The 26,637-nt window shown below is 40.6% G+C and overlaps 1 protein-coding gene across 6 annotated transcripts in view; it reads right to left on the bottom strand.

Moving 5' to 3' along the window:
* Positions 1 to 26,637, bottom strand: part of Kcnk10 (potassium two pore domain channel subfamily K member 10) — a 146,849-nt gene that overhangs the window by 54,775 nt on the left and 65,437 nt on the right. For all 6 annotated transcript variants that reach the window (XM_033766793.1, XM_033766794.1, XM_010616261.3 and 3 more), the window contains one exon: positions 9,074 to 9,191. In XM_033766793.1, coding sequence (XP_033622684.1) covers positions 9,074 to 9,191 — 118 coding nt within the window. The remainder of the gene's footprint in view (positions 1 to 9,073; positions 9,192 to 26,637) is intronic.

The following is a 26,637-nucleotide window of genomic DNA, read 5'->3' on the forward strand; positions in this document are numbered from 1 at the left end:
AAACATTCTGGAAGGGTGGGCAGGGCAGCTTATAATGCCCAGAACAATGGCTCTGAAGTAAGCTGTGATGGCTGCAGATAGGCTGTAAACCTAGAGAATACATGGTCCTGTTCTGAGTCTCCTGTGTGCTGACTCTCAGACCTTGGGAAAGTTACTCAACCTCTTGCCTCCCTTTCTTCATCTGAAGGATGGGACTACTAAAGCACCTACCTTATGGCCATTAAATGTTCAATGAGCTGCCCATGAGTCGTGAGTCACATGGGAAGACTAAAGACCTGTGACACACAGTGCCAGGTAAGTGCTCAATGTTAGCAATTATCAACTTGCCCCGTGGTATAATGAGGGAAGGAGTCACTTCTGAGAAATATGTCTCCAGGAAAACTAAGCCCTAGGAAAAAAAACAGATGGTTGGCTCCTATTTTCCTTCTAGAAGCTCTGTCATTCTCTCAACAGGACAGGGACAGGGACAGGGACAAAATGTTCATACCTTGGCTCAATGACTTGGAGGGACCCACAGCTGGATTTGAGGTATGAGTTCTTCTTGGGCAGCTAGAGACAATTGAGGCTGAGAAATAGGAGGGCGTGATGCAGCTGCCAGGAGAGCTGTTCAGGAAAACCAGCCCAGAACATTAGAACCAGACTCAGAAAAAGTAAAAGGAGGTTCAGTAGGTTCCTCCACCAACTGGCTCCTGGCAACTTTTAGCAGAAGATGATCGGCCCAGCAAGGACACACTACAAATACAAGGCTATTAAGGACAAGCCTCAGCTCTGTTCCCCCATAGCTAGAAAAACAGTTCCAAGTCTTTCATGAAGGAAAAAAATGGCATTTGAAGAGGACTTATGCCTGAGACATACATATAGAAGTTCCAATTTTCTTTTTATGCGCCAATGTCAAATCTTTGCCAAACGGGTGTTGCCCAGCCCTGGCCTTTTGATTAAGCATGTGCATTCAGAACCAGCCTGCCTGTGCAAGCCCAGCTGCTTTCTGGGTATGCAAACTGTGCGGGAACCCGGGGCCTCACACTAGAAGGGTCCCTCACACTAGTTTACTGCTCTGCAATGGTTATTTTGATTTTCATCTTTTTTAAAACAAAGTTCCGTGTTTTTATTTACACTAAGCCCTGCAAATTATGTAGCTGGTCCTAGTGAATGACCCTGAGCTCCACTGCTTACTAACTCTTGGAAATGGATAACTTCTCTAGGCCTCAATCTTCTCACAAATATAATAAAATTAATAACAGTACCTACCTGATGTGATTCTAGCAGACTGTATATGCACAGCATAGTGCCTGACGTCCAGTAAATGGTAGGCACAAAATCTGATGAAAACTAAATTACCTCAAACAAAAAATAAAGACTGCTCTTTGTATCCATGGATTAAAAATCCAACCCAAGTGCAGTGTAAGTATAAACAAGCAGCTGCTTCAGTTCCTTGGCAGATACGACTCTAACTGAGGCTGCCAGGCAAGTAACACATTCAACCAACACCTGGCACCTGACCAGGTGCTCTCTCTGATGTAGGCACAGCCAGGTGAGTAAATATGAAAATGGCTCAAAGTCTGAAACCTCGTTGCATTTCATATCTGTTGGTATGAACGTCACCACTCCCTGCCCTTCTGCACATGATGGTTGGTGGGAAAGGATCTGCACACAGGAGTGAGCATATCCTTGCCCCAGCTCAGAAGAGCTACTTTCCTGGGATCCCCTAGCAGAGCTGATAATCAAAAGCAAGTGGGCCTTACATCAGAATTAGTTACAGAGAAAATAGAGAAGGTATATGGTGCACTCAGCAAAGACTGAGCAGAGTCAGGTCTTCTTCCTTCTTGTGTGGTGCTGGTTTGGAGAAGTGCCTGAACCTCTCCCTTTGCTATATGGTCATCCCTTGGTATTCTTAGCGGGGAAGCCCCCCGGGGCCCCTGCAAAAACTCCACAAATGCTCAAGTCCCTTATATAAAATGGCTTAGTGTCTGCATACAAACTGCACACATCCTTCCCTATATTTTAAATCATCACTGAATTACTTGTAATACTTAATATGATGCAAATGCTGTATAAATACAGTATTCATTATCTTCTATCACAGAACAGTAAGAAAAAAGTCTGTACATGTGTGGTACCAATTCGTTTTTGGGGTTTTTTTTTTCTTTTGTATATTTCCAATCCACAGCCGGTTAAAAATCAACACAGATATGGAAGAGTAACTGTACAAGTATAAATCTTTCTGAATAAATCTCAGCTTGCAAAACACATTTTCTAAAAAGTGCTTTGATATTCTCAGATAAAAGAGACCTCTGATACTAAGTAGCACTGCTGCTTCTCAGAAAAGACTTTGTTATTCTTAAAATCTCTCTCTCCATTGAAGTAATGAACATTTTTTTGTATTTGAAAAGGTACATAATTTCACACTGCTCATGAGTCTTTCTCAAAGCCAACTGGCAATCCCTGAAACTTTGATAAATTCCCTTGGAAAGATTCCAAGGGAACAACCAGAGATGAAAACCACACTTCCTAAGTACAGATTTTCATCGTGATGTTCACACTATTACAAATGGAGAAACAGGTTAAGACTCCCACAACATGTGATTACAGCAGGTAGTGAAGCCAAAGGAAATCATCCAAGGTCAGCCTTTCAAAGAACTCTAAAGTTCTAACGTTACTAATAGCTCGGAGAAATATGGACAACATTACTTTGCAAATTGTATCAACTCCTGCAAGCAGACTAATGTTTTTTCACAATTGATGAGAACACAGCTTCTGGCTCTAGGTGCTCCACTTTCTTGACTTCTAAATTCCTAAAAATTTCTCAGAAAGAAATGGAAGAATTGCCAGCCATGAATTTGCTTATAAGGAAATGAATGAATGTGCCTCTAAATAATTAAAAGGAATTATTTCCATACCTCATTATTCTTGCTTACATTGTACTATGGTTTTTTTCTAGAATTCCCTAACTTTATGACTTTATCAGGAGCCCCTTATTCTGGAATTGTAATTTAGCCAAGTAAATGGTGTTCACTTTCAATACATTATTTTTCAGTTAAGAGAAAGAAAACAAGTTAATGTTTTCTAGGACCCAATCTTAAATACTAACTGTACCATGACACTGAAGTGGAACTTTGGAGATGGAGGTTTATTTTTATTCGTTTTGGTCAGCATACTTGTTTTGTAAGTAGTTTCCTGTTCACACCTGGAGTCCTTCTGACTTGGGGAAAGGTCCTTCTCAAAGGCATAATTTTCCAAGACAGCCAGGTTTAGGACAGGGGCACAGGAACCTGGAGGCTCATCTGACAGCTGTCTCTGCCTAACACATTACATCAAGAGCATGTGCTCCAAAGACGGCAGGAGACAGCAGCTGCAGTGGCCAGCAGGGCCAGCCACTTGCCGTGAGGTCAGAAGATGCTTACTGACTCTCCATGAGCTTTGTACATGACTATGTACTAACTGGGCTTTTTTCTGAAGCAGGTAATTTTAAAACTCCAATGCAGACTGGCTTGAGCATTTGAAAGAGGAGGGGAAGACTCACATTGACTCAGTAATAAGAGAATTAACATTTAGTCATTCAGACTTAAAAGGATGTGAGCAAAACCCCATTTATTTCTCCCCTTTTCTTCTTCTGTTTTGTGTTAGTTAAATTCTAGGCAGAGTAACCTAAAAAGGGAAGAAAGTTAATGATAGGCCTTTGGGTCTGTCTTTTTCCAAGTTTACCTTCAGTAAGAAAGACAAAAAGTGAGCGAGAGAGAGAGAGAGCATCATATCCTCTGAAACTAAAATGCCTCGGAGACTCTCAATGGCCTAACCCAGGTCATATGTCTGTCCTTGAACTAATGACTATTGCCAAACACTGCATTTCTTAGTCTAGACAAGATCATTTTTCTCCTGAGACTAGGGCCCATGAGCAGCGAAGGGACAGAAGGATACAGCTCTTGGGACAAGGATGAATGAGTGAATGGATTCTGGGCAGTGGAAATCAAACTAAAAGATTCCAATGTAAGAACACAAAAAAGTACAAAAACTGCTATGTATCAAATGTTCCCCTTTAGGAAGATGAAACCTTTGTTCCCCAATAATATAATGTCATGTGGGTCAATGAACACTTTTCCCACAAACCAAGTCCCTGGATTCCTAACAAATTAACAGAATGACACCATTAGTACACAGTCTGATGTAGCTACAGTTTTCATAACGCATCAGACAGAGCACTAATTTAGTCATTATACAAAAATATCAAATTTTCTTTTTCTATCTTCTTTAATATGCACGAATACCTCATATATCCAATGGTGGAGGGTTAAAAGCTAAAACTTATTTCTGGACATGGCCCAGACTTCCTCAATTTTAATTATTCTCTAATAAATCCTCTTATAATGAATGACACACTTCCCCATCTCTTATAGTTTGTATCTGGATATCCCTCCCAAAGCCTCGTGCTCAGAGACAGGGGTGTGGAAGGTGACTGGGTTATGAGGTACACCGCTAGATTGGTGCTGGGAAGCAGAGTTTAATCTCCCTCCCTGCTGTTCCTTTCCCTCTCTGCTTCCTGGCTGCCGTGAAGTAAGCAGCTTTCCTCCGCCAGTCTCTTCCATCGGGCTGCTTTTGCCTTGAGCTCTTTGACGGTGCACAGACTGAAACTACTGAAATGTGAGCTAAAGTTAACCTTTTCCTCCTTTAAATTGTGGGTGTTAGGTATTGTGTCTCAGTGACGAGGAAAGTGAATAAGACAGCACCCTAACAATCAGACTGTCAAACACAATTTAACATGATGCTCTTCTCTTTCAGAAAACATACACAGATTTTAATGAAGGAGTCCTCCCACCAGGAGGACAGAGGAGCCTCTAGATGCCTGTCCATCATTGCTACGGGCCAATTACAACTATGTATCTCTCACGCTTCTGAATGAAAATTTTTATTACAATACTAATTCACTACAGGGAGGCCAGGGGAATGGGGAAAAAATAAGAACCAAGATACATCATGTAAAGGTACAAGATCTCAATGATGGATGTAACTATTGTAGACCTAAAATGTGCCAAAAGAAAAAAAATACTAATTCACTACAGTATTGGGCAGAAACTCCTCAAAAACATTTTGGCAGAACTAGAAGAAGGAAATAATCTATAGATTCATAGATAGATAGATAGATAGATAGATAGATAGATAGATAGATAGATAGATAGATATAGATAGATAGATAGATGATAGATAGAGATATAGATATATATCTACCTACCAAAAGAAGCTGAGAATGGGCAGAATCATATGGGAAAAAAGTAGAGAGAGGAAGACAGAGAATGATGAAAAGCCCATCACAGAAAAATTTTAGAAAGTATCAGCAAATATGAAGGTGAGGGCCTCATCTTGAACCTTAGAAGAGATATTCTTATTTGAAGCAAATGTGAAATTTAGGGTGAAGTGGAATAGTAGAAGCTACCCTAAATTTGATCTCATTCAGAAAACAGAAAGAGGCAAAATTCTGTAGAGAATAAAACAGAAAGACCATACTTTCATGAAGTGTTCTATGAAGGTAAAGCTTAATTTTCAACTTGATTGACTTAGGAGTCACCTAGGGGATTAGTAAAGCACACTTCTAAGTGTGTCTGGATGGTCATATAGGCACGGTCTTGGGGTCTATATCTGGTCCCTCACCCCTTCCTCTCTGGCACTGTTCCCCTGCTAAGCTTTACTTCAGCACAAATTTCTACCATGATATCCCTCCCTTAAAGCCATCTGACCATGGACCAAATCCTTTGAAACCATGAGTCAAATATGAAAAGCTGACTAATACACACTCTGTCTCAGAAACATGCAGCAAATATAAAGAAAGCCTTGGAAGGTGCTCTCTGAGGAGTCCCTCATCGTCTCCTCCAGCCCCACAATCACATGAGACAAGTAGCTGGTCCAGGAATACTCAGTTGGTTTGAGGTCAAATATTTTTTTGAAAAGCTGGCTCATCATAAATATAAAAGTGCCATAAGAAAAATTGTGAAAAGAGTAGCAAAACTTACCAAAGGAAGAAAGACCCCAGAAAAATTTTGCTGGAATGAGACAAAAATTATGGCTGACTATGAAACTATCACTTCTAATAATCTTCAGAAAGAGGTATAGCTGGGTCAAATGAAATTTCTATTTTTAATTTTCTGAGGAATCTCCATGTTGACTTTCATTGTGGTTGTACTAGGTTACATTCCCAACTGCTAATATAGAAAGGTTTCTTTTTCCCCACATTCTTCATCAGCATTTGTTGTTTGCTCATATTCTTGATGATAGCCATTCACATTGGAGTTAGACGGAATTTCAGAGCTGTTTTTTATGTTTTCCTAGTGGCTAGAGACGTGAACATTTTTTCATGTATTTATTGGCCATTTGTACTTCTCACAAGTGTCTTATTTATTTCATTTGTCCATTTTTTTATTGGGTCTTTTAATTTTTTACCAAGCGTTTAAGACATCACACTATAATGATACATGCATATCCATGTTAACAGCAACACAATTCACAATAACTAAACTATGGAAACAAAGAAACTCAAAATACAAATAAATTAAAGAATAAAATAAAGGAAAGTTGGTAGGAAACAGGGAAGGTATACTTTTTCGAAACAGAGAAAGGGATCCAGGGAAGGAGGAAGTGGAAAATGGAAAATGATCAAGATATTATATATTTTCCAAAGAAAATGTAATTTTTATGTTTCAGATATATCAATACAAAAGAATCTTCACAGAGAAACGACAAAGAAGAAAGGAGAGATACAGTGCGATAAGGAGTGGGGAGGGAATGTGGGCTAATAAATTCAGGAAAGACTGCCTGGCGTGGTAGCTCATTCCTATAATCTCAGCACTCGGGAAGATGAGGCAGGTGAATCACCTCAAGTTTGAGGCAAGCATGGGCCACTTAGTGAGTTCAAGGACAGCTTGAACTATACAGTGAGACTCTGTCTAAAAAAAAAATCAAGAAAGAATTAGAAAGAGGGGGGAATCCCCTAATGTCATCAAAATAAACACAAAATTAAAAGGAGCACATAACAGAGCAGTCACTGTGAAACATACACTCACACAAAGGAGATAAAATCAACCAAATGAAAAAGAAGTAAAGGAGAAATGATAGCATTGAAGTCAGGCATAAAGTTATGGTACCTAATTAGTTGGAGTCCCCTGAATAATAAAACAAAACCACACAGTAGAAAAAATAATAAATGATCCAGAAAGAAGGGGAAAAGATGCGAGGAAAGTGGATGAAAAAAGGAATTAAGATGTGTTATGTGTATGCACCAACTCCCCACAAGTACTATAACATTATGTACTGAAAACATGTACTAATAAAAAAACTAGTAGTGTTCTATAAAGAAATAATCTTTTAAAGAGCTAAACAAAAAGATCAAGATCCTGCTAAAAAGAAAGAAAAAAACAGTAGGATTGGCATCAGGCTTCTCCATAGCAGCAGAAATATCAGACAACAGTGAAAAAAACCCAGAGGACGCAGCAGAAAGAAAATGTGAGTCAGTGAAAGGGATTTCATTCCCCTCAAACTGTCTAAGAGTAAGGCCGCCATTTTGAACAATGGAAGAGCCCAAGAATATTGGGTCTCTGAACCATTCTTCTTCTCATTCTCTTTCTCCTTCTCCTCTTACTCTTCCTTCTCTTTCTTCTTTTTGAGACAAGGTCTCATGTTACACAGGCTGGCCTCCTGAGTGGCATGGATCTCAGGCCTGGGCCACAACACCCAGCTCCCTGAGCCACTCCTAAGACAAACTACTTCACGATGACTTTTGGCCAAGCCTGTGGTGATGAAGAGAATGGCAAAAGGCCTATAAGTGAACATTGACAATATTTAACCATAACACTGTGATTGAAGCAAATGTGAGTATGGGTAAGACTACAGAACATAAATCATTTACCCTGATGTTATATGGAAAATGGTACAATGAGCAATAGTTAGTGTGTGATGGGAAAGGAAGTTGAGAGGCTGAGTAAGTTCACTGACTGCATTCTATGAGTCAGCTAAGAGCCAAGAGTTATCATCAAAAGCTGGCAAGTCATTTAAGTAAAATATATGCATATTTAAGCATTTGTAAGTAAACATTTAAAACACGAGACAACCAAAATTGTGTGATGGAGGAGACAGAGAAGGGTTGTTATCTCCCATAATAGAGATCCATTCCATACTAGTTAATGAGTAGAACACTAAGGTTACTGTAGCCTATTGTAATAATAAAACTAGTTGCTAAGTAAAAAATGCAAAACTCCCCAGTATCCATATATACACACACATCCATGAATAAAATAAGACAAAAATTGGTGCAGGAAAGAAGTAGTTGTAGTTCGCCATCAGACCTGCTGCAGAGCAGTTACTTAATTGTCCACCTGCAGTGAACGTTCAGATTTTACCTAATGAAACTGTATTGGAAGACAGGAAAACAGGAAGAGGGGCTGTCTGCAGTGTGGTGGGAAAAAACAAAGAGACCTAACTCCTCTGCTTTCACAATCAGAAGTTAAGAAATAATTCCTAAAACCAAATATTCCAGATGTGGCAATACAAGTGTGATATTTGAAGATTAGATGGATGGATGATGGACGCTAATGAAAAATTAATAAATAAAATAATCAAGTAAGAGATAAAATGCATGTGTCTCTGAGGAGTTGAAAAAAAAAACAGGAGAGGGCAGAATGCTGTTTCCCATAACGAACTTTGAAGAACATTTTTGTTCTATCACGTACCACCTGTAATGAGCAATACAATCTTTAAGAAAGAATTTGACCTCAACGGAGCAATCTGAATTCAACTGACCCATTCATCTTTTCCACTCTAGCCTTTTCAATGAGTTCCTTCAGATTAAATGCTCCCTGGTCTTTGATTATGAAAAGAAATTCTCCATTTGTCTTTGCCTTTTATTGAAAGCCCCCACAACAATGGTACTCATGGACAGTGTTTCAGAAGCCTCCTTTCAGCCTCACACTTCCACACATTCTGTGGGGACAAAATGCTGACTAGGACTCGGGTGGCCTGCAGAGGAAAAGACATGAGCAAGTGATCAGGCCACAACACCCAGCTCCCTGAGCCATTCCTAAGACAAACTACCTACCTATAGTGGTGATGACCGTTCCAGCAAAGAAAAAGGCACTTCCAAGGTCCCAGTGACTGCTGCTGTTGGAAGAGTTTCCTATTGGACTGACTCCTGCGTTGTCAGCATCAAGGGCATGCTGCAAAGGAAGGGAAAAGCACAAGATTCCGTTTAATTTTTTTTTTAAGCTTCCAATAAATTACTGCCCTCTTCAAGAACCTGCAGTGATCCAAAGATAACTGGTTAAATGGGTGAGGGCACAGTTATAAAGTGAGATACGATGCACTCATTTCTGAAAGCGAGTTTCAAGGACAGGGAACTGGGGTATAGTGTATGCTGCCATTTATATAAAATGTGCAGGTATGAGAGGATTACCCTGGGTTACACAAAATGCATACACATGTTGCTGTGTGTGCACATAGAAGGTGCCTAATAGAATATTCACCCAGTGTGCCTGGAAGGCAGGATTTCGGCTCCTGTTTCACTTTTGTTTTTGTTGTTGTTGTTTGAATGTTTTATGCTGAGCTTGATTCAACAGCTTGGGAATTAAGTGCTTGGGCTCCCAGGACAGGGCATCTCAGCTCTGTCCATCATTAATTTGACAATCTTGAGCAAGTAGTTTTAACCTTGCAGGCCTAGTTTACTCATTTGCAAAGTAGGTATAAGCTCTTCCACCACAGAGATAAATGAGAATCAAAATAGGTAGCCCACATAACAGCCTCAGCCGAAGTCTGCAGGCTACATAGGGTCTCTGTTGCATACTTTTCTTTGTTACAGCTTAAGAAAGACAGCCAGGTGCGGTTTAACTGTCTCGCACAGTTGTGAGAAACACATTGTCAGGTGATTCTGTCATTGTGTGAACATCATGACGCATACCTGCACAAATTTAAATGGCTACAATGACACTGGGTGGTATTATCTAGTGGAACCACAATGATATGTGTGAGCCATTGTTGACAAAAAAAAATACAGCGTATGACTGTAGCAACCAATTTCATGACTGTCATTTCACTGACACCCCCCCCAACACATACACATACATTGCTCTTTTTTAAAAATAAGCTAGAGTGGCTCTCTGCTGACTACTGGACTTGTATTCACATCAAACACCTTAAATTTCCCACTACATGGGGCACAAAGATGGCCCGTCTCATGTCACCCACTGTAAGAGCCCGCTCCACGAGATGTTCCCTCATTCTTACATTCCTCACTTGCACTTCCCTGCAAACTGTGCTGCTTTTTCAGGGTTCATCTCAGAACTCGCTTCTGGGAGCCTCGGCCTGTGCACAGCTAGCCCTTTCCCCAGGACCGCGCCTCTGCACCAAGTGCATACACCCCTGCACATCTTCCCCCAGCTTCATCGTGAGCCAAATAAGAGGAAGTCCTGTCAGCAGCCCTTCCCCAGCTAGCCATGCAATCCTTCCTCAGGCCAGAGGAGAAGGTAGGAAGGGTGCTTTTGTAGTTTAAGGACATAACGTTCCCACAGGGGAGCTGGGGTGAGAAGGGACAGGTGGAGGCTTCAGAGACGAGGTGACAGACATATGCACCACTTCTAAAACAACACATGGACTCTGTTCCCTGGGAAAAGCTGGGATAACCTTATGTAAAGTGGGCAAGACAAATATTGAAATGTGATTATATTTATCCTCAGCAATGCCCATTAAGCTTTGTTTAAATAGGGCACTTTGTGGTTGTCACAAATCAGATTACAACTGAAAAAGTCCACCATTATTACATTCTCCCTTCAATAAGAACATTTAATGAGCTATTTCAAACTCTTTAGACCAGAGATAAGCAACCTTTTTTCATAAAGGGGCAGAGAGTAAATATTTTAGCTTGGGCAGTCCACATCTGGTCCCTATTGCATATATTTCTTTTTTAAATAACACTTCAAATATACAAAATTCATTTATACCTCAAAGGTGATACAAAAACAAGCCGCCTAAATTTGGCAGACAATTAGGCAATTGATGGGATGATAGAGGGAAAGTCTCTTTTGTTAAGGTTTTAAACTATTCTTTCTTGCCACTAAGAACATGAAATATTGTGAAGATTGTAGTCAGTTATTAATTGTATTGCAATCCCTGGCACCAAGAACTTTAAATTAGGCTGCATGAGTACAGAATATCTTTGGTTTAAATCAGCCTAAAAATCACTTATTTACTTACTCAGGGGCTATATTCGGATCTGCTTCTGAGGGGAGACAGATGGTGAGTCCTTTCCTGACAAAACACCCAATTTCACCATCCAACCAAACCAACCCTGTTTTGACATCCTCATTATCTGCCCAGCTCTGATGGGCCCACTTGGAATTAATACTCAGGGACAGTTCCGGGCCTCAGTCATCTAAGTTGACTCAAATCACACCATCAATGCCTTATATTTACCTTCTATAAAGCTGCAAAGACAGCGTAGGTTTGGCCAAGTCTCACAGTGCTAGGAACCAGGCACAAACATCAGTGTAGCACATAAACGTACAGATTTTTGCAAAAAGACAAATGAGGATGATTATTTATTTCATCAAAAAAAAATTCAAAGTGAAATGTCTTTTCAAGTTCCACTTTTCTAGAGTTATGCAATTTATAAATAATGTTTACATATATAACTCATAAGGAAAGCATTCATATGCTGACAGAAAAAAAAAAAAGGCAACTAGCATTTGGTAAGCATCTGCATTTAGCCCGGTGCACCAAAAGGGTCATTCCCTTTTATCCTTTCCACAACTTGCAAGAAAGTAGCATCAGTCACACTTTACAGATGAGGAAACAGGCACCGGAAAGTGAAATAATTTGTCCTAGATCACAGAGCCATGATGCAGGGAAGCCATAGTGCAAACTCTGCCTGACCCAAAGCACATGATTTTGACCTTTCCTCTATATTCAGTGACCAGGACACACTGCACCTCCCCGACTTCCATCCTCACCTCCAGACCTAGATGGAGGAGGAGGATGACCAACGTCCAAATAATTAGGCAGGAGTGGCCTTACAGAAGATCGTCTTTAATTGGACCACCTCCTCGGACAGGCAAGTGGGGCATCCAAACTTCATTTGACTCCGGTGCTGGTGAGAGCTTACTTGCTTCCCATTAAAAATAAAGTTTAAAAAATACATTGAAGTAGGAAATGGTTGGTTTTTGTCCCTGAAAGGGAAAGAGGAGAGAAAAGAGAGCAAAGAACTTAAAAGGAGAGGAAGTGACAAAGGGGTGTCAGTTGACAAGTGGGGGCGCGGGATCCAAGCTCAGCAGCGGCCATGCAACGAACTCAAGAAGAGCAGCTCCTTCTTCTTGTCAGCGACTTTAACTTTTCTATTTCCCCCAAATCTTCAGTAAAGTGGGTCGCACATCCAAATGGTTGGGGAAAGTAGCTTTGTGGAAATTATAGACAAGTTATTATGGGCACAGTGGGACCACTGATAATCTGAACTAATTCACTGAGAGGAAGATTTTGAACTAGAAGGAAGAAGAAGGAGAAAAATAAGCTCACCAACAAGTCCCCAAATTCTAGGTAAGGCTTTGGATAAACCCCAACCAGGAATCAGCAAACCTTAGTATAACTGACTGCTATCATTTGAATTAGGAGCATTTTTAAAATTTTTAACTTAGATATAAAAATTGTACATATTTACAAGACAGCATGTTATATTTAGATAGATACACATAATGTGTAATGTTCAAATGTTCTACTCAAATAAATATTTCTTCGTGGTAAAAAAAACATTCAGAATTCATATATTGTCACGAGGCATTCTACATAATTTTGGGGCAAAATCATTTCATAATGAAAGTATGACTACAGCTGTCTAAGGCCCAGTGTCACCTTGCCCTCAAGCCAGCTATTTGCCTCCGGCCACAAGATGAGGCCTCAAGGCCCCGTGATACTGTGAGGCTCAAGGGAAAGAGTACATCAGCTGAAGACCGAGTAGTAATAAAAAAAGAGAAAGGTCTCACCTGGGAAAAGGACAAATTCTTTATTAGCCTGCTATTTCATTCCACCTACTATTGTAAGCATGCTCTCCTTACCACTCATATCAACATAAGATCCACAGTGACCTGAGGTCCTTGTCAACATAAGTCTCGAAGTCATCCATTGCTTCTTATGAGTATCGCATGTACCCAATAAATAGTGGCTACCTCAGAGGGTCTTTGTCTTTGCCCACTCTGAGGAGCTGACCTCCCAGTCTCCCATTAACTTTGAAATCATGCAAGTCTCCCTTGTCTTTATTTCCTTAGCCCTTTCTGTCCCCTTTCTAGGCAGTTGGAGAATTGACTGTCCAACAACATACAAGTATCATTCTAACTCAATAATAATAATTCTAAATGAGTTCATAGTTCTCACTTCTATTAGTTTTTTTTTTTAAAGCATTTTCCAGTGATCTTCAGCATCTGACCTCAAGTAAGATATTTTAAAATGAAACATACTTGCTTTACAGTTTTTATCTCTGCATTCAGGTTGCAGAAGTGAATGTGCCAGCCCATTAGAGATGTCCAAGTGCACAAAGAATGAAATGACACAACTGAGTTGTGTAAGGCTGAGCTCAAAAGATGGTATAGGGTAGAGGTTCCACTGACATCAGCATCAATTTGGCCTCAGTTTCAGTGAGCGTCATTTCTTCACCCGTAAGTTCAACCATTTTCAAGTTCAGAGAGGTATCAGGAGCACCAAGGCAGGCAGACAGACAGACAGATAGATAAGTGGATTCCTGCAGATGAGAAGGCATTTATTCACAGTTGAATTCCGACCTCTCTTGCATTTCCTTTTTAGCCTTTATGAAGGAATTTCCAGGAGCCATCCAGCTGCCTCCCAAATGACTGGGGAATAAATGCATAAGTCAAAAATAAAAATAATAACTGAATGAACAAATTAAAGTAGGAAATGTAAGCATATGATCTTTCCAGAAGTATCAGAGGAAAACATTTTACTTCTTGGTAAAACCAGGCAAACACAGAAGAAAATCTCCCAAAAATATGTATTTTGTGTGTGTTTGTGTGTAATGATTTGTTTACATTTTAGGAATCACAAACTCACTAAGAGGAGCGAAAAATCTAGAAGACTCTCTCTCTCTCTCTCTCTCTCTCTCTCTCTCTCTCTCTCTCTCCCTCTCTCTCCCTTTCTCTCTCCACCCCTCACACCATGCATTAAGGTCATCTTGAAAGTATAAGAAAGAAATTTCAGCCTCTCCCAGAGTGAGCCAGGTCTGAGGCTTACATGAAGGAAGAGAGGAGGGGAAGGCAACTCTTCCCCATGTGAGACCCCTCCCATGTCTTTCCCATAAGGCAATGCCAGGGAACGTGAATCACCATTCCAGACAGCAGAGACACCATTACAAGTGTTAACACTGCACTGGAATGAATGATGGCCCACAGGGGACCACTAACTGTCTTGGGCTTTTCTCCTATGATCTGTGTATTCAGTGAGATCATCTGTTTTTGTTTCTTTATGGGGCACAAAAAATGACTAACAAAAGTAGAGCAATAATGGCGCAGCTTGTCTCAGATCAGCTGGAGAATACAACTGATTCATGTCACATGCGTGGACAGACAGGGTGACCAGTGGATTTATTGTTGAAATGAGAACAGTTGCAGAATAAAAGGCAGATCTGTGAGCACCAAGCTGGAACTAGAACTCAAGCATAACCCAAGATGCACAATCATTACCACTGGGACAAAAAGGAAGGACCTTGTATGGCCAGACGTGGTGATGCACAGCTGCAATCCCAGTTCTTGGGAGGCCAAGGCAGAAGGATTACAAGTTAAAGCCCAGCATGGGCAACTTAATGAGTTAATGAAACTCCATCCCAAAATAAAATGTTTTAAAAGGGTGGAGTTATAGGTGAATGGTGCAGCACTTGCCTAGCTCATGCAAGACTGTGAGTTTAATCCCTGGTACTGGGGAAAGGGGGGTCATGGGGTACAAAAATTACTCTATTTCTTTTTCTTTTTCTTTTTCTTTTTCTTTTTCTTTTTTTTTTTTTTTTTTTTTTTTTTTTTTGTACCAGGGATGGAACTCTAGCCCCTGCACTTGTGAGGCAGGCAGCGGCCGAACCACTGAGTCAAATCCCCAGCCCTGATTCTGCGTTTCTAAAGTCCTTCATCCCTGTAGGGTTCAGTCAGCAAAAGGGTGTCTGAATTGGTGTTTATTCAGGGATGAAAGTGCAGTGAGGGCATGAGTGTGACAAGTGGTTTCAGAAGTATATTCAAAGTGAGCCACAGACTAATGGGCAGAAGGAAAGCCACAAGCCCTGAGAGAAAAGCGGGGCAGACCACATTCATAACTACTCAAAACTCCCTTTCAATGATTCAAACCCCCAACAAGAGGGTGTCAACATCTCATCTCCTCACTCATTTGGGGCAGAAGAGCCTCAGGCGATAGTCAGAGAGAAAATATTACTCTGTTTGCCACAATTGCTTTTTTCTTTGCCCCCCTGCAGAAATACCTCACATATAAATATTTCACAGACACAGAAGTGAAGGTGCCAGTGCTGCGGGTGACGGCAGTTTGCAGCCACAGACAAGACGGTGTCATGGTGATTCCCACAACAGTGAGAAGGTGAGGACATCTGGGGCCACACCCAGCCAGGGCTGTGTGCCCTGTTTGAAGAAGTCTTTGCTGAAGGACAGACGGGTACAGCATGTAAGCACCTCAGATATTATTCTTGCTGCAGAGATTTTAGATTTGTGGCAAATGTTCTGCATCTGCAAGTTCTCAGCTTCTCTGGACCTCAGTTTTCTCATTTATAAATTGAGGGACTGATCTCTTCCTTTCGGGGTTGTAGTCAGGATTTCTTTAAAATCTATGTAATTTCAGACACTGCCTCGCCCTTCCTGCATTGTAATAATAACACTAGGAATCCTCTCTAGCTCCCATGAGGGCACAGATTAACTCAGCCCTCATGATGACCGTGTAGGCTGAGGACTGCTGTCATCCCATGGGACACATGAGGCTCAGAACAGTGAAATGCCCGGTCCAGAGCACAAAGCCACGACTCAGCAAACCCAGCAAGTGCTGCCATCCGGATTCTCTGCAGGAAGATCACCACACTAAACTGAAAGACATCGTCTCTCCACCCTGAGTTCTTGTTTCTCCCCATCTCTGATGCTCCTGACCCAGTTCCCCGCCCCTGCTCACATTCAGCCTGCCACCCCTCAGCTGTCTGCGAGAGGATGCAGAGGGACAGAAAGGAGGCTGGCACACGTGTGTCTTCACTTTCCACCCAGGCCGACGACCGATGACGGTTATGGCAGCCAGTCCTGCGCTCACTGCAGTGGATCGGTCTGGCATTATCAAGTGGCCTTGTCACCTCAGGGTCTCCCACAAACAGACACCCATAAAAAAGTTCAGAGAGAGTACTTGTACTGCCATGGTGAATGTTTTGATGGTGTTTATTTTCCTCCTACCCTGCATATTCACTTATATGCAAGTATTAGATCCCGGGGAGGCAGGAGGCAGGCTTTCATTAGAACTTTACAGCCTGCTTACAAATCTAAAGTCCCCTGCAGAGGGGACAGATGAGCAGAGAATCTGTTTGAAGAATAAGAAAAACCTGAGACTCACTGGCCTGCATATCCACAGCCCACGGTCTTAAACACCTTAAACACGCTAGCTTTCCTTGCAACCCTCAATTAACCCTTTGGATGGGATGTGGGTCCTAACACTCAATTCGTTAGCACCTTGGGTATATGTTGCTGACTAAGCTATCTAAATATTTTCACGGGAACCAACATCACACATGGGGGAGCTTTTTCATCTTTCAAATATTGCCTCGCAATGTAGAATTCAACTTCTCTGTCTCTTTGGCTTTATGGAAGAGTGAAGTAAGAGAAATTCTAAAGCATGAGAAAAGCATCAAGTCCACCAAGGAAACAAGGGTACATGTGTCTACTGTGATACGATCAATACACTTTCAGAGTAACTAACCGTCCCTCTTTCATCTCAGTTTGGACTCAGCCTCTACAGGCTGAATAACAAATCTGCTGAATGGTGTTGAAAAATCACCATGGTCCTGAAGAGAATGTTTGATGTACGCCCTGCTATCTCTGCACTCAAGATTACTCCTACTCAACATGAGTCTATCAAATTTTTTAAAAAGTAAGAAAATAATAAATCATTTATAGGCTATAGTTCTAGTTCTAGTGATTCACTGCAGCATGAGTTAAATGAATGACTGTTATTCCTTCTATTGTCACAGCATTGGAAACAGTCTGAAATTTTAATAGATGATTAATAACATCATAAAAAAGAGACATTCTTGCTACAGTTCTAGTTCTAGTGATTCACTGCAGCATGAGTTAAATGAATGACTGTTATTCCTTCTATTGGAAACAGTCTGAAATTTTAATAGATGATTAATAACATCATAAAAAAGAGACATTCTTGCTATGCTTTTTTTTGTTGTAACCGTTTACTTAGGACTCCTTACTGCTCTTGAGTCCTCGTTATTAATACCAAGTTAATATTTTATGTCCCCTGTGCCCTTAGCAAATGAGTCTGCATCTCCTACCACACATCTCTGATGAGTACAGTCTGACAAGAGGGCAGACAAGGAAGTAGAAACAATCTCAGAGACTTTGAAGAAAGTTCTAGAATCCCTTTAAAAATAAGCATAGACACCAGCATTTGCTTGTTTTGTCCTTAGAGAAACCAGCATTTGCTTGTTTTCTCCTTAGAGAAACCCTAGTAATAGGTACTATTCTCATGTGACAAATGAGACAACAGAACACAGATGTAACTTGCCTATGCTAACAGTAACGAGTAAGTTACAAAGCTGAGGTTGGTTACAGTCCTCCCTTTTAACTCTAGAGTCTTCTACTCTCTCCTGCAATTAGCTTTCTGTTCATCTTGTAATCATCTCTCTAAAGCTCACCTTTCTAGAATAACATAGAGAAGTCAGAATTTGTATTTCTGATCTCCATTTTTTTTTCTTTTGGTTTTTTGAGACAGGGTTTCACTATGTAGTTGAGACTGACCTGAACTCACTATGTAGCCCAGGCTGGTCTCAAACTCACAGCAATCCTGCCTCAGCTTCCCAAGTGCAAAGATTACAGGCGTGAGCCACCATGCCCGTCCTGATCTCCATTTTTAAAAAGAACAAAAACTAAATTCTCAGTACAGTTAACCTGCACCCACAAGCTTTCCATCTCTTCTCTCCATGTGCACTGAGAAGGAAAGAAAAATAAATGTTCTCAATACAGACAGACAGGCTACTCTCTTAACTGCAGGCCTAAAGGATAGCTCATGTACTTTGTTTTAAATAGAATATAATGACCCAGCATCAACACCTTATGTTACGACACAAAGCCATGTCCCTCCAGAGGATGGCCAGCAATGATGCATCTCTGTACTGTATGCACGAGCAAATGTCCTTCTCTTGGGAACCTATAGGTTGAGTGGGAGACCCGTACACTGTGACTAGGAGCCCAAGTGCCTCCCCATCTTCTAGAACTAATTACACTGGACTAAGACAAGTCTGTCTCCCTGACTCAGGAGTACAGCATCATGATAGATAAATCAACAAACAATAAGAAAACAAACAAACCTGCATTCTGGGGCCAGGCTTGTCCGGATTTCCATTCTACCTCTCTTAAGCTTGGGCAAGTTATTTAATTTCTCTATTTCTCAGTTGTTTACCCACATCTCAAATGACCACTGCAGCCATTAAATGAACTCCTATACACAATGTAGTAAGCACCCTGCAAGTGTTAATTGGTGACATAATTAATACTACAAGCTCTTGAAAGACAGGGTGTCAGCATCTTGCTTTTTTTTTTTTGATCACTAGAACGTGCCACAGCACTTGCTTCTTGACATGTATTCAGTAAATACTAATCATCTAAATGAATACATTTGGTTACAAGTAAAGAGAATAATCATACACACCATACACTACTAAATCTCATTATTTCATCCTGCATACAGCAATGCTTAAAATAAATACATGTACATTTATATAAAAATGTGGACAGAGTAACATTAATTTCTGGATTTTGGTTTATTTTTACAGGAATTTCTTAGGTTTTGTTTTTGGAACACTGAATTCTCATTTGCAAATTCATTTTCCAATGGCATGCCAATTTCCATTAGCTCTTTAATTTCTGGTTTAAAAGCTTTATATCTTCTTCATTAAACAGTGATGGAATCAAAAACCCTGGGGATAAAAACAATAATAACAATAAAGCAGAAGCCTATAGAGACAGGACAGGAGCTGCAGGCCTGATCTTGCACGCACGGAACAATCTTCTGTGTGAATGTTTCACTGCAGGAAACTTTTGAGTTGAAAGCAACAGCAGGAGGAGTTACTTCAACTCCTCAGAGCTTTGTCCTCAGTCACCAGAGACACAGTCTGTATTCAGAGTTATCTCCTGGCTGTGCTGTTGCACAAGCCTCTTGGACAAAAGCTGCTTGGAAGAGTTGCAGGCCAGGGCAGAGAGAGGGAAGGCTGGTCTGGCCTGTACAGTCTGGAACCACAGAGGAGATTTCCGCAGCCCAGTGCCTGAACATTTCAGGTGTCGTGTCTTATGATGGAATGCTTTCCTCAAAACCCGCACATTTCTAAATATGTCAAGTGTTGGGGTTATAAACATCAAGGGAATCTTCTCATGCATAAAGAAGACAAGAAGATGGTTTTAGAGGAGTACTACTGACAACCAAACCAAAAAAAAGGATCTGCATTTCAAAGAAATATTTTTTATGCCTTGTTCTGGTGAAAGTTCTAAATGTTCTAAAACTTCTAAATTCTAAAGTTCTAATGCCCAAAATGGATATAAAAGGCATCATTTCTCCATTCCTCAAATCTTACATGTCTTATTTGGCCAAACACTGGGCCAGGCATGCAGGGTCCATCAATAAAACACAAACTCAACCTCAAGAATGTCACAGCCTCGGGAAGGAGAAAGATGAGAAAAGAGACAATCACCAATAGTGTAATGCCAACTATGAGCACTTGGCCCCCCCAGGGCCAAGCAGGACACAACTCAGCACAGAGGGTCCAGTATGGGGTCCCCCAGATGCTGAGCCATGAGTCAATTCAGAAATCCTAGAGACACAACAGTCCAGCACCACAGCCCTGTCATGAACTCTGTATAACAAAGGTCACAAATCCAGTAGAAAAGAGCAAGTAGGAGCTCTCTGTTAGAAGGCAGGTATTCATCCTCACAAAGGAAATTTCCCATCAAGTCACTTGAGTGGATTTACCTGAGTGAGGAAGAATTCATCTTGATCCAGTGCACATTCTATAATGCTACTGTGTCAAACCAAAGAGAGAACCTACTTAAGTGAGCATAGGCTCAGAGTCAGAGACCCAGACTCAAGTCTCGCTTTTGCCATCAGCAAGGTGTGAGAAATTTACCTTATGAAAAATGGGGCAGTAAGAGTGGTCACCTGTTGAAGAAATGGAGAGAGTCACAGAAGGCTCAATAATATATGTAAAATACCTAGCCCCAACCTACACAACCAATGTTTAGTAAATGATAACAAATGGTATTCATCAAAGTCAGCTTAAGGCCCAACTACTGAACAAAGTATCTGAGGCACCATTTGGAAGGGATAAAAATTACCAAGAGGTCATAAATGGAAAACCAATAGCAAAGCTCCTGTTCCACAACATAAACAGCCATTGAATCAGTTGAGGGGGGTGGGGAGGACCAGTTGAAGCGGGTGGGGAGATCAGCCTAGCCCATGCCAGGGAGATAAAAGTGTCAGGACTTTCTTCAGATAGAGACACTACCAATGAACAGAAGGTGTACAATGTAAGGTCAAGAGAGTTCTAAGAAGTTAAGCAACTTTCCTGAGGGAAGGACTATAGTCTGCCAGGAAAAGTCAGCTTTCTGGGCCGCTCAGGAACCTGCTCAGTCTGAAGGGACAACAGGAACCTGGCCCAGAAACACTCTCTGGTGAGAGAACAAATCCTTGTTGTTGTTTCACATCCGGGCACTTAGAATACGAAATACCACGCCCTCTTGGGTGGGCATCTCATCCACAATAAACCAACTCTCATGAAACATCCTCCCTTCAGAGTGGCTATCATCAGGGGAAACTGCAGCTGTGCGACCAAACTCCACTGAGAACAAAGTCCTAAAGCATCCAAGAATTCACAACCTGAAAAACGACTGCTACAAATCATCACCTACGCAGGCAGAAGCATCCTTTTTCTCCCCATCAGTCACTGAAGCCTCTTCATAATTTTATTCTTTAAGGACCACAGAAGATGAATGTTTTATGGCTTTCTCCAAGACCAGTCAGCACCAGACTTCTAAGACAACACTGCAGTGAAGGAGAAGATAAGCAACTTTGACATGAGTGTCAAGAATAAAAAAGTTCTTGGGACAGAATGACTATCAAAAGAGTGACTGTCAAATCAAGTTCATAGAAACCGTAATTTCAAACACACGGTCAATTTGTCCTATTCCACTGCCAAAGAAACACAAGAACTACAGGTTGCTTCTCTTTGTCCATTCAATGACACCCCCACCCTGTTCACTTTGGAAAAGAAAGATAGATGGGGGAGAAATAGCACTCCCAGAGCATGTGAGGCACTCTGCTCGGCACTTTATCACATTCACTCCTCCACGTAATCCCAGTAAGACAGACAGTCTAGCCTTTGTAATATGAAGAGGAGTCAGGTTCTGTGGGTTTGAGTCCACCACTCTCTAATGCTCATGCTCCTTCTTCCCTTTCTTCGAATCTCCTTCTCTGAAAACACACTATTCCATGTGTGCAATGCTGAGCACCATGTCAGACAGCCTGGTCCCCAAATCTTTTCTCCTTCTCTTTCGAGTCTTTTCCTCGGAGTAAACGCTTTAAGAGGCTCCCACAAAGTATAGCCGATACTCATCACTGACACAGATAAGCGGTCTAGCCCAATGTACTCTATTTAGAAGGATAAAGGAAGCTTCCCAAAGTCAACTTCCCAGGGCTCAAACCCCAGTTTAACCACTTATTTGTTGTGTGGACTTGGGTAGGGTAACTTGAGTCTGGGTGCTTAGGCCAGGCTCTGTAGGTCCAAGAGACCTCTGCTCACACAGACAGAGATGTAGAGCACATAACAGGCAGTCCAGAAGTCTCTACTTGAAGATAGATCAGTCCTTTGGAAGTTTTCTTTATGGCTCTTCAATGTAGTCCTTCTTCTATCTCTTAGCATCTCTCACCTATGATGCTTCAATATTTTTCAAGCTGGTCTTTGCTCCTCCATTTTCTTCTTCCTCCATCCCAACTTTGCCATTGCTAAAATATTTATTTTTCCAACAGAAAATTTCCGTCATGGCACCACCTTGGTTAAATCTCTCAATGACTCTCCAATTCCCACAACATGAAACCCCAATTCCTCAGCAGGGCTCTCCAGGCACCTTCCAAATCCAGTTTCATACCCTTCCCCAGGCTCATTTCCTACCTTCTCTTTTGGCCAAGTCAAAGTAGTGATTGCAGCTTCTTTAACAAACCACACACAAACTACTGTGATACCCTTCAGCCATGACCTTCCTAATACACACACACACACATTTCACATTTCTTTTCAAATGTGTGGTGGACCAGCGCAAGGGATAAATGGTCAGAATGCTTCACTGTAAATCCTGGATCCCCTACTTACTAACCAGGTAAGCTTGTCCATGTAATATCATCTTACGATGCCTCATCTCCTGACCCATAAATGGACACCAAGACCATCCTGACTGGGTTAGGGACTAAAGGACATAAATAGCCACAAAAATATCCTTGATTTCTGATTGTCTCACTGGGACTCCCATTTTTCATGTATTTGTATTAGCTGTGTTCCAATGAATTCTAATTATTGGATTATAACTTTCCACCTCCAAGGCTTTGCAATCTACTGATATGTTGGACAAGAACATTCTTTGTGTGTAGGGAGAGGGGACTATGCTGTACATTGTAGTAGGTTTAGCAACATCACTGGCCTCTGTCCACTAGATGTCTGCAGTACCTCCCAGTGTGACAAACAAAATTCTCTCCAGACACTGTCAAATGCCCTCTGGAGGCAATATTTACCCACATCCCCAGCCCCATTGGCAACTACTGTTTGGAAACTCTAAGCTACTTGAAAAATGCTAACAAGAGCTCTGATGGAAGTAGCAATGGTTTTCTCTCTTCACAGTGTGCCAAGCACAATCCAAAGCCTTTCTCATTTAATCTTCCAACTCCTTCAGGGCAGGGTATTTTTCATTTTATTGGTAATGAAACTGGAGCACAGAGAGATTAGTAAGTAACTTGCTCAAGGTGTGTCTTATTTTAATCCTGTGTAACCCCAGAAATCCAAACATTATCTGATACAACGGGAGTTCAATTGCCATTTGAAGAATAAATACATAAATGAATGGACAAATTAAAAAATGGATGATTTAGACAGTTTCCCCCATAACAGGTATCTGTCTTTTGAACCTCCAGGGACAATGAATCATTGGTCTCTTCTGGAGTCCCACAGTATCCCACAAAGTGATTTAAATTGTCAGAAAAAGCTCAGACCAGCTATAGCTCTTCTAAGATAGCCAGACATTTTATGGGGGGCTATGCTGTTCTGGATAGTCTGGTTTTATTATGATTAATACGAATCACACCTTCTAGTTTAACTTTATAATGGACTCATTCAATCCAGTCAAGATACATATCCTAATAAATACCATTGATCTAATTTTCTGCCCACTAGTCACTCCTTTCAGACTCTGCGGAGACACAACAATACTATGTTTCAGCCAAGCATGGTGTTGCATGCCTGGAAGTGCATTCGGGAGTCTGAAGCAGGAGAATTGTGAATTTGAGGTCAGCCTGAGCTACACAGTATGTTCAAGGCCAGACCAAACTACATGGTAAGACCCTGTCTCAAGCCACCCTCCACATTACTATTTTTCCAGCTTTCATCTCCAGCACAGAAACCTTTTCAAATATGAAGACAAACCATTTTCAAATACCGTGTTTCTTAGAAGCACTATATTCAGGGCTGCTCAGAGGCATAAAGTGTGAGAATGCTACCCTGACCTGACATTCATTCTTACAAAGGATCAATGAACCAAAGGGCAAAACATAATGATTTGATTCATAATCAAAACAGATTCAGCAATTAAACCCGCTTAACCTATGTTGTGAGAAAGGCTACAAATAAACATGAGCATAAATCCTGAAATCATTGCAGATGGAAAGCTGAAGTATCTTTGGTTCTGGACTAATACTCGATGGATACAGGGAGAAGAAATGGAGAAATAAGGAGTTTCTTCCTTCCTGTTAGGGAACAAGGAACTCCATTGATTTTTGACTGGTAAAATTCTGGAATTTCTTAAACATAAAGCAAATGTTTAAAAGAGAAGTGATATTTTTTATAGAGGAAGATCTACATAAAGTGCTTGTAGGCTTAAGGGCTAAAATAGCGTCATGTCAGACCGCTCTTGAGTACCAGCTCTCCCATTTTTGTGGTTAGAAAGTTACTCACTCTCTTTTAGTATTCATTTTCTCACCTATAAAATGAAGATAATAATACCAACTTTGAGAACTGTTGGAAAGATTAAATAAGATAATGAGGATAAGGCCCCTCACCAAGGGTAGATTCTTTTATTGCTATAAAATCATCTCATGTATATGCATACACATACACATACTCCTCATTTCTCAGAGAAATCTTTAGGGTCAAAACAAGGAACAAAGGTTCAATCAAATTGAACAGAATACCAATGACATTCTTCACAGAATTCGAAAAAGCAATCCTAAAATGTGGATGAAAAGAACCTGGAGTAGCCAAAGTGATCACGACCAAAGAGCACGAAACTGGAAGTACCACCACACCTGATTTAAAGATATACCACAGACGCTTCTCAGCCCTTTGGCTAAGATCAAGTGTAGATCTACCACAGAGCCACAAAAATAGCATGGAATTCTTATAAAAACAGTGACACAGGCCATGGAACAGAATAGAGATTCCAGAAACAAACCCAGGCATCTAAAGCCAACTGACTCCCAATAAAGGCACCAAAACTTACACTTCAATAAACAGTTCTGGGAAAACTGAATATCCACACTCAGAAAATTGAAATTTAACCTCTATCTTTCACCCTGTACAAAAACCAAGGCAAGGTGGATCAAAGATGTAAATGTGAGACCTGAAACTACCAGGAGAAATGCCAAGATACTGGTATAGGCAATGATTTTCTGGATGGAACCCTAAAATACATGAGACAAAAGCAAAAAATTGGTAAATGGGACAAAATCAAACTAAAACAAGTCAATAGAGAGAAGAGCCAACCTAAAATGGGAGAAAATATTTACCAATTGCTCATATGATAGAAGATTAATATATAAGTAATTCAAAAATAATTAACTACAACAAAAAAGTACTCCAATTTAAAAATGGGCATAAAGGTACAAGATCCCAGTAATGAATGTAACTGTACTGTCTACCTAGAATGTATCAATAAACTAAATAAAATTAAAAATAAAAAATGGGCAAATTGCATGAATAGACACTTCCCAAAAAAAGAAATACAAATGGTCAACAAATAAATGAAAAATTGCCCAATATCATTAGCCATCAGGGAAATGTAAATCAAAACTACAGCCAAATACCATCTTACCCCATTTAGAATGGCTACTAACAAAAAATAATTATAAATTCTGGAGAAGATGTGGAAGAAGAAACTCGTATATGCTGTTGAAAGGAATGTAAACTAGTATAACCATTACAGAGAACAATGTGGAAGCTCCACAAAAAAACTTAAAGTAGGATCTATTATATCATCCAGCTATACCACTTCTGGGTAGGAATACAAAGAAAATGAAATCAGCATACCAAAGTAGTAGCTGTATGTTCATGTTTATTGTGGCACTATTCACAACAGTAAAGGTATGGAGTCGGCCTAAATGGCCATGCACAGATGAATGCATAAAGGAAATATGATGTATTTACACAACAGAATATTATCTAGCCGCAAAGTAGAATGAAAGCCTGTCATTTGTAGCAAAATGGATGACACAGGAGTACGTTATGTAGGTGAAATAAGCCAGGCATAGAAAGACAACTAGTGTATATTGCCACATTCTTTCTATTATGTAGAAACTGAGAAATAGACAACTTTAAGTAAAATAGTGATTGCTAGAAATTGGGAGGAACTAGAGGAAGAGGGAGGTGGGATTTGATCACTATACATGATAGGCACTATGGGAATATCACACTGAACCCCATTAACATGTACAATTAACACACGTTAACACAAATTTTAAATCATTGAGAGTATAGTGATGTTATGATTTAATTATAACACGGAAGACTTAAAGCAAAAAGAGGATTATCTCACGCATTATGTGGAATTTTAAAAAGTCAAAGTCATGAAAATTGAGAGTAGGAAGGTGGTTACAAGAATAAGGAGAGCAGAGAGAAGGGTGGGATGAGGGAAGGAAGATTAAGGAAACTAAGCCATCATTAGACAGAAGAGAGATGTCTGGTACTCTGTGGCACAGAAGCTTGACTAGTGATAATGATGATGTTCTGTACATATTTTTAAAACTAGAAAAGAGTAATAAGGGAAAAGAAAAAAATGTGAGATAATGAAAAGATGAAAATAAAGTGTTTGTAGATGGGGAGGGGAGGAGGGGGTGAAG

The sequence above is a fragment of the Fukomys damarensis genome, unplaced genomic scaffold, assembly GCF_012274545.1.
Source record: "Fukomys damarensis isolate Sample0158 unplaced genomic scaffold, DMR_v1.0_HiC HiC_scaffold_21, whole genome shotgun sequence".
In the NCBI taxonomy this organism is placed as follows: domain Eukaryota; kingdom Metazoa; phylum Chordata; class Mammalia; order Rodentia; family Bathyergidae; genus Fukomys; species Fukomys damarensis.